The 13,722-nt window shown below is 35.1% G+C and overlaps 1 protein-coding gene across 2 annotated transcripts in view; it reads left to right on the top strand.

The window, feature by feature from the left end:
• The first annotated feature begins 2,836 nt into the window (after positions 1–2,836).
• The window catches only part of LOC123533121 (dynein axonemal heavy chain 10-like), a 72,920-nt gene continuing 62,034 nt past the window's right edge, over positions 2,837–13,722 (top strand). For both annotated transcript variants that reach the window (XM_053519271.1, XM_053519270.1), the window contains exons 1-8: positions 2,837–2,884; positions 3,614–3,700; positions 7,316–7,429; positions 9,356–9,685; positions 10,070–10,230; positions 10,982–11,213; positions 11,772–11,937; positions 12,321–12,409. In XM_053519271.1, coding sequence (XP_053375246.1) covers positions 3,653–3,700; positions 7,316–7,429; positions 9,356–9,685; positions 10,070–10,230; positions 10,982–11,213; positions 11,772–11,937; positions 12,321–12,409 — 1,140 coding nt within the window. In that variant the 5' untranslated portion in view covers positions 2,837–2,884; positions 3,614–3,652. The remainder of the gene's footprint in view (positions 2,885–3,613; positions 3,701–7,315; positions 7,430–9,355; positions 9,686–10,069; positions 10,231–10,981; positions 11,214–11,771; positions 11,938–12,320; positions 12,410–13,722) is intronic.

Below are 13,722 nucleotides of genomic sequence, written 5' to 3'. Positions count from 1 at the left end.
GCAAAATATTCTAGATTCAACGGTTGACAATCTGAATGCAAGCATTTATCTGACTATATATAGCGCCGTATGAAAATTTTAACTGACACCCAGCATGAGTATTTTTTCCATCTTTTTTTCTGATCATGTAGCTATTAGAAGCGGTTTGATTTTAATTTACTGCAGTGTAAATGTGTGCTATTGTGTTTCTCGCCAATCCAATATATTTTAGGCTTAACTTGAGACTTTTACAATGGAATCTTGAAGTTGACAGTTTGTTATTCTATGAGTATGTTACAATTTTCGAGGGCAGATTAAGCTAAACATTGCTGTTTACACACTGCGTGAACGTTCTTCTACTAAAGCATCGCTTAGACTCGCTCAGTCGATTCATTAATTATATATGATTACTTACAAAGGAAAGTTCTTTCAAAAGAGGCATACATCTGTAGACATGTTCTTGCTTTAAATAAAATACTTGACCAGAAAGCTAATCTGATGTCAATCAAGAAGGGCTTGCTGTCAAAATCTTTATCATATTCGAGTACAAAGCAGAATTAATTAAATCATTATGTATATAATACCAGATTACCTTACAAGAGCGCAGAGTGTCGTTTTAATCATCTTATCAAATTACATCTTCTGTTATATGTATTAGCTACGTGCAGTGCGAGTTTTAGGCTTTTACTTTCACTTGCATCGTAATAAGGGTAATTATGAATATGAATAGAAATGAAGTTTTCATTATGTAACCGAGCAACAGGAACTGTGTGAAGAACTCCAGCAAAACAAATCGATTTTGTCAGATATCTTATACATGTATAAGAAAGAACAATTATTGCGATATATAAATGTGTCCACCTCGTTTTGGATAACAATGCGCAAATATATTAATTCTATGATGGTCTGCCAAAATCCCTAGGGGTGAATGATCTTTTTACCCATTAGCCGCGGGACTAGACTATAATGTTATAGAGGTGAACTTTACAAGCTTTTAAATACAGGTTTTAAGACCAAACACTCTTAGGAACAGAACAGAGCAGAACATATGCTGTTAAAACTTTATTTTTTATGACACAGATTACAAAATACAAGTATTCTGCAATAACATGTGAGCAAATACAATATATTATGGGTATGAACAATCAGTTGCGAAATATCTAAATAGTACGCGATAAAACCATTTCACTTTATTGTTTAACATATGGGTATTGTTGTAGAAACTTTTAATCCTTTGACAATAGAAAATAGAGTCATACAAATTACAATGTTTTCAGAAGTTCAATACAGAGAGACTACAAAAGTACTTTCGTACGATAATTTCTTTTTATTCTATATCCAATCGCGAACGTTCATTTGCAACACGTGACCGTACAATATATTACGGTATTTGGATGCACGTGCGTACAAAAATCCTGTATTTTCTGTATTTGGACGCACGCGCGTACATAAAATTCTGTATTTTCTGTATTTGGACGGTTCAACGTCCCATGTTAAACATACGATAAAGCCCGAAACGCGTAAAAATGTTCCGAATGTAAATCGGATGAAGTAGGCGCTCTATATACAGAGTTTGATTATGCGTCTTGAAATCTGGATTTAATTTGAGTTTTTTTTTGTTTACAACACACAAAAACAATGCAAGGGATAACAATGCTATCTGATTTTAGATATTAAAACGTTCGTTAATAATCAAAAACTTAAAAATACAGTAAAAAGGATCATCAGATGTTGGAATATTTGAAAAGTCGCTTAAAGGAACCGTTCCGGACGAAACCTAGAAATTGGTATCAGCCCTGACTGTCTGAATAGCTACCTCAGCAGTTTTTATTTAATGGTTAAGAAATAAAATGGAGAAGATTATGAATGGCAACGGACAGGCGGTCAGCATCCAAAACATGTCTGCTCTATAATTCAGTTTTCGTCGGATCTTCACCAAACTTGCTGACAATGTTTGTGGGCATTACATCACGGCCATTTTCGATAACCAGGCAAATTGTACCAGGCACTCTTTGATTGTAGTCCTTGAATTACTCGAAAAACGGGGAATTTAGCCTTGTCCGCTCTTTTAAGTCGAACAGTTTTCATCCGATCTTCACCAAACTTGCTGACAATGTTTGTGGGCATAATATCTCAGCCAGATATTATTACCACCCAAATCGCCAAATGGCTATTGTATGGAGGTTGCACCATATACTTTTTTTATTGATGATACGCAGAAAAAACAACATTCAATGAATTATGTATACTACGTATGAAGTGAAATAAATATAGATGAAAAAGGTTATTTAAGGTCTAACATTGTTCTGTATAATATATATTTGCACTAATACCAAGCTGGGAAAAACTAGAAAAAGCAGGAATACAATATTCAGTGAAACATTTTTAATTTAAACTATTATTATAGTAAGATAAAATAGATATAGAATAAAAAGGTTATTTAACATTGTACTGTACAATACGAGATATATTTGGACTCGTACCCAGCTGAGAAAACCATATTGAACTCGCCTAGCGGCTCGTCCAATATGGTTTTCTCAGCTGGGTACTTGTCCAAATATATCACCGTATTGTACAAAACAATGTTAAATAACCTAATAGTATTAGACGATCTACTTACATGAATGAGTTACAGTCGCGCGATTTGATTGGCAAAAATACTGTTTAAGAATTATTTCATTCAGAAAAGTGTGATACGCATTTTTTCTACGGATAATGGATATGGATTCAAGAAGCACGTGAGTTAACGTACTACCTTCTAAAATATTCAATCAGATCTTTTACAAAGTCCCTTGTACTTGATAATAAATCTTTAACCTTGATAATATTCGGCCTTTTATAAAATCTTTTTGGTATACAGCTTTGATCCTCTGTACCAGAACTAGCAAGAAATGTTGCGCTTCAGGTCAGTACATTTATGGTTTAAATAAATTACAAGAATTATTCATATAATGTGTAAGTCTGGAAGAATATGGTTACACAGTCTGCCTCTATTTATACAATGTGTAAGACTTGAGCAGTACGAATAAATTAACAGTTTATATATACCCATATGTATATGTATTCATAGATCTCCACTTATCAAGATAAAAGCATGGGAACTTTGCTTGTTTGCTGGGATTTAAGTTTTTGGATTTACTCAACCATGAAATCAACAAAAAATAATCATTCATGAATATTTATTATTTCATATTATTAAAAACCTTTGGAGCATTTCCTGTTACAATATTAAAGGCAAACACGATGCACTGTTTTATTTGTTTGTTCTGGGTTTAACGCCGTTTTTCAACAGTATTTCAGTCATGTAATGGCGGGCAGTTAACCTAACCAGTGTTCCTGGATTCTGTACCTGTACAAACCTGTTCTCCGCAAGTAACTAATGATTTCAGACACAATGTTGTTTATCAGATAGTCACGGAAAACACACGCCCCACCCAAGGATCGAACTCACGATCCAGCGATCCGTAGACCAGTGCTCTTACCTACTGAGCTAAGCAGGCGGGTGCTGCACTGTTTTAAGTCTTCTAAAAATACAATAATCTTCAATGGTATATCTATGAAGGTGTGAAATACAACTACCTCTTTAAGTATATGTTACGATAAACTTTTTATATTTGTTTTTCATGACTTACAGGATGAGAAGTACATAAAGTATGTAGAAAGTCTGACCCACATGTTACAGAGATATAATAAACTACTGGCCAGTCTTGATCATGCTGAGGTAATTATTCATGACAATCTCGTGTCTTTTTTTATGCCATAAGCTGTGAACATTTAAAAGTCAAATGAAAAAATATAATGTGATTTCTGTATGTGAAAAGACACATGAAGTACTTCGGGCATTAAGAAGGGAATTTGCAGTACTTATATTTTGCATTCCACTGCAGGTGCAGTTCATTTAAGTCACAGTAAATACACAAGATAGATATGAATTGAAAATGTCTGACATATAACCAGTGTTTTAATGATTACTGTTTAGCTGAGTATAATACTGTACCATAAAGTGCACTGTTCAGTACTTAATTATATAGGAAAAGATATGTTTCTCTGATTTATTGTGATTACAAATATTATTTTACCTTCACATTGTAATATTTGATTTATAAACCCCTGTTGTTGTTCTTCCTCATGTATAATGCATGTTCAGCCGTTAGCTAGAATACAGGTACAACTATCCTTCACAACATGTTGTCTGCTATCACAGCAACTTTTCTGTTTGCCTTGGTTTTCATTGTGGAAGTTTTTGTAATATATTGCTGATAAATGAATTTTATTATGTTAAAAAGGCCCCCAAAAAATACTAATGAGCATTTAAAAGAATAGCACAGTAAATTTGTTGTGACAAATTTCTACAATTTTAAAATGCGCATAATTTTTTCTCTGATAACGGAAAAACATAAGATGGTCAGTACGTGGAACTTCAGTTTTAAATTTTTTCCTGCAACCCAGAGTGTATTATAAATTACGGCAGTGAAATTCCTGTCAGCAATGCAGAAATTATTGCTTCCAACAGCTTTAATTACAAATTGCTCTAAGTGGCAAAATTCAGACTGTAGATTTGTTTTTTGTAACGGCTTTTATATCCCAAAATCAGGCAATAATGTTGATTTTTTTTTTAATTCCCATATGGCATTTATGATAAAACAGATAAATTAGCAGTCCATAAAAAAAAGAGATAATGCATGGTGACATCACTGACATGGTTAGACTTTCAAAATTGTGTATTATCTTATACAATCAGTGTCATAAAGGGAGAAAACAGAAAAAGTAGATTAAATGATACTTTCTACTATTTGAATCAGATACTCAGATTTTTGTCAAAATTGTGAGAAAACAGTATTGATAATAAGATTTAACAAAATGTTAATGTATTTTATGTTTTTTAACAACAAAAAAAAATGTGGCAGTCCAATTATAAACAAAGTCATTATGAACCTGTCCTGGGGAATTACTATGAAAGTATACATGATAAACTTCCAACTGTAACCATGTAATCTGTAAGTTAATGCATGTTATGTGTTGAAATATGACCAGGACTATGCAGTGTCTTGTTATAAGACTGTATAATTTATAGGTAATTCAAATTATACAAGAATCTCTCCTGATATTGATTGGGATTTCTATACAGGCAAAGATCAATTATTTATTGATTGATTAATGATTTATTTATACAATGAATTGAGATTTAAATCACTTGTATAGGTGTATTGATTTGATCACAGTATTTAATGTCTTTGGCAGTTGTTCAAAATGTGCTGTCTCACTCCTGCTTATATATCAGTAAATTTTTTGTACTTACATGTTTATTGTACATGCATTGTGGACATGTTTTCATGTTTTGTATGATATGCTGTTGTGTATTGGCTCAGTTTAAAAAACATGATTATTTATTGCAAACTTAAAATAACGCGCCCCTGTATTTTTAGCTCATCTGATTTTTTGAAAAAAAATGATGAGTTATTGTCATCACTTGAGCGGTTGTCGGCGTCGGCGTCGGCGTCTGCGTCGGCGTTGCCTGGTTAAGTTTTATGTTTAGGTCAGCTTTTCTCCTAAACTATCAAAGCTATTGCTTTGAAACTTGGAATACTTGTTCACCATCATAAGCTGACCCTGTATAGCAAGAAACATAACTCCATCTTGCTTTTTGCAAGATTTATGGCCCCTTTTGTACTTAGAAAATATCAGATTTCTTGGTTAAGTTTTATGTTTAGGTCAACTTTTCTCCTAAACTATCAAAGCTATTGCTTTGAAACTTGGAATACTTGTTCACCATCATAAGCAGACCCTGTACATCAAGAAACATAACTCCATCTTGCTTTTTGCAAGATTTATTGCCCCTTTTGGACTTAGAAAATCAGTTTTCTTGGTTAAGTTTTATGTTTAGGTCAGCTTTTATCCTAAACTATCAAAGCTATTGCTTTAAAACTTGCAACACTTGTTCACCATCATAAGTTGACCCTGTATAGCAAGAAACATAACTCTGTCCTGCTTTTTGCAAGATTTATGGCCCCTTTTGGACTTAGAAAATATCAGATTTCTTGGTTAAGTTTTATGTTTAGGTCAACTTTTCTCTTAAACTATCAAAGCTATTGCTTTGAAACTTGCAACACTTGTTCACCATCATAAGCTGACCCTGTACAGCAAGCAACATAACTCCATCCTGCTTTTTGCAATAATTATTGCCCCTTTTGGGCTTAGAAAATCATTTTCTTGGTTGAGTATTATGTTTAAGTCAACTTTTCTCATAAACTATCAAAGCTATTGCTTTAAAACTTGCAACAGTTTTTCACCATCATAAGTGGACACTGTACATCAAGAAACATAACTCTATCCTGCTTTTTGCAAGAATGATGGCCCTTTTTAGACTTAGAAAATCATGGGTAGGACAATATTTCTATTACACAAAAAAAATCAGATGAGCGTCAGCACCCGCAAGGCGGTGCTCTTGTTAGTGTATAGTACTACTTCCTTTTAAACTTCTTTTAAGTAACAAAAGCAATAACAGCAAAAACCTTAGAATTTAAATTTGGGGAAACTTGAATGATATATCACAGTTTTTACAGTCAGTTACTACATAATGTACAGCAGAGTTTGTAGACATGCATTATTATTTAATGTTTTTACTCTCATATACCCATTATCCCCATAGAGAAACTTCAGTGAGTTGTCCATTGATAGACATTATAAGAATTTTTCACTTTATGAAGGTGCAGATCGAAATATCTGGCTAGAAGGTATCTGATTAGGTAATGAAGCTCTGCCGTGCTACAGCAAAAAACAGTTACCCTAGAGAATGGATGTTTTGTCCACAACAACAACTAGTGATATGTTCTGCAAATAATAGAGTACTAATAAATCAAATTGAATAAATGCTATTCTTTTAAGCACTTTAAATTTGTAGCTTATGGATTTACTCATCCATTTATGAATTACAACTGTATGAGATTCATCTTAAACCACAGGGCTTAACCCTTATCATGTTGGAAACAATTGATTCTGCCTTTGCGACCAGTGTAGATTATGATCAGCCTGCACATCTGTGCAGTCTGATCAAGATCTGCACTGTTCACCATTCAGTCAGTCTCTCTCACCCATTTTAACAGTTAATGGTACTGTCCAAATTTAAAGATAGACAAGTTCATAATAGAAATTTAGCAGGGTAAGGGTTAAGATGTGTTTTTCCAGCACCAGTGAGAACATTGGAAAATCCTATGTGACATACAAGAATTTTTTACTTCAGATCTGTTTTGTTCGTATCCCTATTTTTTCTACACTTCACCATATAGACTTTCGAGGGTAACTGACATATAGCTACATTGCATTTATGTAATTTCAGAGTGTTTTGTTAGAGGATCATGTACGTGAACTGCGTCGTGTGATCCGTCCTGGCGCTAAACGTCTCAACTGGAACTCTCTTGGTATCAAAGATTACTGCCATAAATGTGAACAGGTTAGAATGTAATAAATTTATTCATATGAGGGCAATTCTGCTCAAAATCATTTTCCTTCTTACTTAATACTGATTAACTTTCTGGTTTAGTAATAACTTCCATGTAGGCACTGTAACTAAAAATATATAAACTTCAAGTAGGCATTGCTTATCTTAAGTACCGTATGTGTAGTCAGCTGGTCTTTGTGAACTTGACTTAAATTATAGTGCAGTGGTTCTCAGAGGAGTGATGTAGAGCTACCATTACCCTCCTTTTCTGCTTTTGTTGATTTGAAAATGGCTGCATACAATACCCCAATTTCCTTTTCTGTTTCACCCCCCAAATAAACTTGTATCACAAACATTGTAATGCCAAGCATTTGTGTTTCACTTTCAGTAATTGTCTTTGTGCTATACCAAGATATTACATATCCATTATCCTGCTTGTTTAAATAAAGTGGTAGGGAGAGACATGAGCTTCTTTTTTAGCTCACCTGAGCCAAAGGCTCATGGTGAGCTTTTGTGACAGCTCAGTGTCCGTCGTCAGTCGTGCGTCGTCTGTCCGTCAACATTTTCTAAAAAAATCTTGAAAACCACTTGGCAGAATTACACCAAACTTCACAGGAATGATCCTTGGATGGCCCCCTTTCAAAATTGTTCAAAGAATTGAATTCCATGCAGAACTCTGGTTGCCACGGCAACCGAAAGGAAAAACTTTAAAAATCCTCTTCTCAAAAACCAGAAGCCCTAGAGCTTAGATATTTGTTATGAAGCATTGCCTAATGGACCTCTACCAAATTTGTTCAAATCATGACCCTGGGGTCAAAATTGACCCCGCCCCAGGGGTCACTTGATTTTACATAGGAAAATCTTAAAAAATCTTCTTCTCAAAAACCAGAAGCCCTAGAGCTTAGATATTTGACATGTAGCATTGCCTAGTGGACCTCTACTAAAATTGTTCAAATCATGACCCCAGGGTCAAAATTGACCCCGCCCCAGGGGTCACTTGATTTTAAATAGGAAAATCTTCAAAAAAATTCTAAAAATAAATCAGAAGGCCTAGAGCTTAGATATTTGACATGTAGCATTGCCTAGTGGACCTCTACAAAATTTGTTCAATCATGACCCCTGGGGTCAAAATTGACCCCGCCCCAGGGGTCACTTGATTTTACAATAGGAAAATCTTCAAAAATGTTCTAAAAATAAACCAGAAGGCCTAGATCTTAGATATTTGACATGTAGCATTGCCTAGTAGACCTCTACAAAATTTGTTCTAATCATGACCCACGGGGTCAAAATTGACCCCGCCCCAGGGGTCACTTGATTTTACCTAAGAAAATCTTCAAAAAATTTCTAAAAAAATAAACCAGAAGGCCTAGATCTTAGATATTTGACATGTAGCATTGCCTAGTAGACTTCTACAAAACATTTTCACATCATGACCCACGGGGTCAAATTGACCCCGCCCCATGGGGTTACTTGACTGTACATAGAAAAATCTTAAAAATTTTCTAAAAATAAACCAGAAGGCCTAGAGCTTAGATATTTGACATGTAGCATTGCCTAGAGGACCTCTACAAAATTTGTTCAAATCTTGACACCCCAGGGTCAAATTGTCCCAGCCTCAGGAGTTACTTGATTGTACATCTAGGGAAATCTTAATAAATTTGCTAAAAATAAGCCAAAAGGCCTAGATCTTAGATATTTGATATGTAACATTGCCTAGTAGACTTCTACAAACATTGTTCAAATCATGACACCCGGGGTAAAATTGGCCCCGCCCCAGGGGTTACTTCATTGTACATCGGAAAATCTTCCAAAAAATTTCTAAAAATCATTAGTTTGACATTTGAAACATGTAGCTCATATTACTCAGGTGAGCGATCCAGGGTCATTATGACCCTCTTGTTGTATCTGTATTGTCATAAACATCTCTACCCCTTTTAGGCTATAGCAAAGTTTGAATCCCTAGTTAACCAGATACAGAAGAATGCGAAGGACATAAATCAGCGTCTGGTCATGATTGAGAATGCCAATCTCTTCAAATCACCACCCCAGAAGTATCCAGACACACTTCCAGGTTGTAAGGAATATTATGAACATATTGAGAGAGAAAGGTCGAAAGACAGCGAGATTCTTGCAAGGAAGTACAGAGCTATCGGACCTCTGCTCACCAAGATGGAAGGTCTAGTTGTTCATACAAATTCAGGAAAATCCCCAAAATTACACCAGTATTACGCTCACTGGGAGAAGAAAGTGTATGAGGCATTGACAAAGGTATTTGAAATTTCATCTGTAGATTTCTCATTTTTTTGAGTGTGTAATAACTTTATAATTTGACTCATTGTCTAAAATAAAACCAGTTCAATTCAGTTCCCATTTTGTACTTAATTTCACATTTTTATCTGTACACTAGCTTTCCAAATACTGAATGGGAATAAAAAAAATCTTAATATATTGATTGATGGTGATATCAAAGAGTACAAACCTTTGGAACCATATCCAAATTTTTAAGATTTACAGAATTTAGCATAGTGGAAGGGCAGGATAATTAAGAATTCACTGTTTATTTCATTGATAAAAAACTTCTTAAGCCTGTATCTTCACAGTATAAAATTGTTTTTAAGAATGTTTTTCCAAGTTTCAGTATTTTTCTTACAGCTGATTCTCAATAACCTGAAGAGATTTGAGGTGGCTCTGAGATCAGAGAAACCCCTATTCCAGGTGGAGACACTTCTAGCAGCTCCAGATGTTGTGCTGCATCCTCAGGCAAATGAAGTGTATAAACTGACACTGCAGTGTGTCCGAGACTGTGTTGAATGGTAAGACCATATTATAAAAGTGATCAAATGTAGCATTGTTGCTTTTAAATATATTTAATAGGTTGCATTCATCCATTGGGAATGTCAGACTATCATTATTATATATGAACTTGTATGGCCCAAGTTAATACTGGTGGAGCACAAGTTAATACTGTTAGAGCACAAATTGATACTTGTAGAGCACAAATTGATACTGGTGCTGAATGTTGGAACACTAGCAGTAGGACTCAACTCACTGAAATGGCTTAACTTAGTACAGTTGAAAAATGGTGTTAGTCAAAGAAATAGATACTATGTTAACATGTCAAGACATAGACAAACAAGTCAATGTTGTATTGACCTTACTTCAATGAACCATGACCATATTTGCAGTATTTTAATAGTGATCACTAATTTCTTAAGTTTTCCTGACGCCTCTATGAAAGTAAGTTAATTTCCTTACAACTATTTGTTGGGGTGACTTTTAGATAATATATAGAAACAAAACAAACATGTATAACCATATAGTCCCTTCTTAATGCCCCAGAGGACTTTACGTTTTGCAAAATAAGGCTGTTTATCGATATAAATCAAATTTCTAGTGATTGATTATAAACAATTAGAGTACCACCATAGTGCTGGTATTCTCTTATGGCCTAAATTAAGTTGAACAAAATGGGTTTTCTTGAGGAGTGGGGGTGTTAATTAGGGAATATATGGTATATTTATTATTACATGTAATTATTATCATAATTTCTGTGTGTGTTTTTAGCACTAAGCTGTTTGTACGCTGGATGAACGGTACATGTATAGAATGTCAGCCACAGAAAGTTGAGGGTGAAGATGAGCTGTACCAGTTCACATTCTTTACTGATATTTCGGTGAACAGCGAGACAATTGACACTGTGCAGACTATACATTACAACATCAAAAATACCCTGACCAACATGCAGAGATACCTGAACAGGTGGAAGAAATACAGGAGCATCTGGAAAGTTGATAAGGTATTGTCTTTGCATACAGTTTTATTTATGCATACACTAAGTTATGGATCTCTATGGCCAGTGGTTAAGGTCACTGACTTTAAATGACTTGCCCCTCATCAGTCTGTACCTGAAAAAGTGCCTTGAAAGGCACTTTGGGTCTTCCTGCACCACCAAAAGCGGAAAGTGGCCATACAGCTTAAAATTGGTGCTGTACAACTTGGAACCAAAGAAAACAAGCAAACACACTGAGATTATTTTTGACATTAAAGGGAGAAGGTCAAATTTCTTACAAGAAGAAATTTTAATGCTTATATACTAGATTTCTTAACAATATGTAAAAGAAAAAGTATTAGGATTCACATAACATTGACCAAAAAAATGAGTATGTACTTTTGTTTAGAACTTGGAGAATTACAATGAGGATGAAATTAATTATGTAAGAGGTAATTAGTAAGAAAAAACCAACAAGAGAAAATTTGTAGCAGCTTGCTTTTCACAATGACAAATAGAGTAATATTAGAATAGTAAATGTGTACCAATATTATTTTCACTTTCTTACTTGTTATACTCCTACAGCAAGCTCTAGCAGACCGCTGGTTCCAGAAAGACCCAACAGTTGTATCATTTGACAACAAGCTGCAGTATTACTTCAAAACAATAGATGAAGTAGAGACAATACCAGTTGTAAAGGACCAGGAATGTATCAGACTATACATGCAGCCGCTCGCTTCATCCGTCAAGGGTAAGAACAATATCTCACAAATATTTCAAAGTTCTTTTTTCTTTTGATAACATAGATAAAAATTTGTGTTTCTTTAAATTGTTGTCTGGCCCAGTATGTTTCTTTTACTTATAAACCTGATTTGAAGAACTACCATTGCCCAAGTGTGACTTACATTGTCCAAGTATCATAATTCTCCATGTTTATTTAATGTGGATAAATTATAGGTACTTGACAGGAATATGGTCAGTACTGTTGAGAACATCAGTTTTATGTAAACCTTTTACAATAATTTGAAGTTAACGCTTGGAATTGATAATTGTTAACTTAAAAGAACTGCAATTTTTTTTACATGTAACTAAGTGCAAGATCTTAATGTATGGTAATTATTTCTTCACATACAGAACATGCCAAACAGTGGATAGGATGTCTTGGTAAACTGTTGAGAGACTCAGCAAAGGACAATCTCTTCCAGCTCAATGATAATCTTGATGTAAGTGCATAATATCTTATTTGAAATTACAACTGCAAACCAGTTTTACTTCAGGTCAGTTGTAAGCAGTATTGAATGAAAATGACATGTATATGATTTTTGAAATGAGTGTTTTAAAGTAATGGACCCCGGAGAAACGGCAGTTAAATGTGGTCTTGCATAAGTTATTTTAGGATTTAAAAACAACAAGCCTGTTAGTGTTAAGAATTTGCAGCCAGTTCTACCTTTTTATAGTCCTGCAAGTTTTTATGCCCCCGAAGGGAGGCATATAGTTTTTGAACCGTCGGTCTGTCGGTCTGTCTGCATTTTTCGTGTCCGGTCCATATCTTTGTCATCGATGGATGGATTTTCAAATAACTTGGCATGAATGTGTACCACAGTAGGACGACGTGTCGCGCGCAAGACCCAGGTCCGTACCTCAAAGGTCAAGGTCACACTTAGACATTAAAGGTTATTGCATTGATGGGCGTGTCCGGTCCATATCTTTGTCATCGATGGATGGATTTTCAAATAACTTGGCATGAATGTGTACCACAGTAAGACGACGTGTCGCGCGCAAGTCCCAGGTCCGTACCTCAAAGGTCAAGGTCACACTTAGACATTAAGCATTAAGGGAAAGTGCATTGATGGCCGTGTCCGGTCCATATCTTTGTCATCGATGGATGGATTTTCAAATAACTTGGCATGAATGTGTACCACAGTAAGACGACGTGTCGCGCGCAAGACCCAGGTCCGTACCTCAAAGGTCAAGGTCACACTTAGACATTAAAGGTTATTGCATTGATGGGCGTGTCCGGTCCATATCTTTGTCATCGATGGATGGATTTTCAAATAACTTGGCATGAATGTGTACCACAGTAAGACGATGTGTCATGCGCAAGACCCAGGTCCGTAGCTCAAAGGTCAAGGTCACACTTAGATGTTAAAGGTCTTTTTTCATGATAGTGCATTGATGGGCGTGTCCGGTCCATATCTTTGTCATTCATGCATGGATTTTAAAATAACTACGCATAAATGTGTGACACAGTAAGCCGACGTGTCGCGCGCAAGACCCAGCTCCGTAGGTCAAAAGTCCTAAACTCGAACATCGGCCATAACTATTCATTTAAAGTGCCATCGGGGGCATGTGTCATCCTATGGAGTCAACTCTTGTATATTTCTGAGATGCACTTTTTGTGAATATTTGTGAAAATTTAAGCTTCATACCCTCAGACCTACAGAATTCTTCATGTATATAACAACATCAGTCATTTGTTGCACTTTTATTTTAATGTTATTTTTTGTTTACGATGCAAATGCATTGATACACATGT

This window comes from Mercenaria mercenaria, chromosome 12 (assembly GCF_021730395.1).
Source record: "Mercenaria mercenaria strain notata chromosome 12, MADL_Memer_1, whole genome shotgun sequence".
In the NCBI taxonomy this organism is placed as follows: domain Eukaryota; kingdom Metazoa; phylum Mollusca; class Bivalvia; order Venerida; family Veneridae; genus Mercenaria; species Mercenaria mercenaria.
Note: the sequence above shows the minus strand (reverse complement) of the source record. Positions and strands in the feature narration are given on the sequence as shown.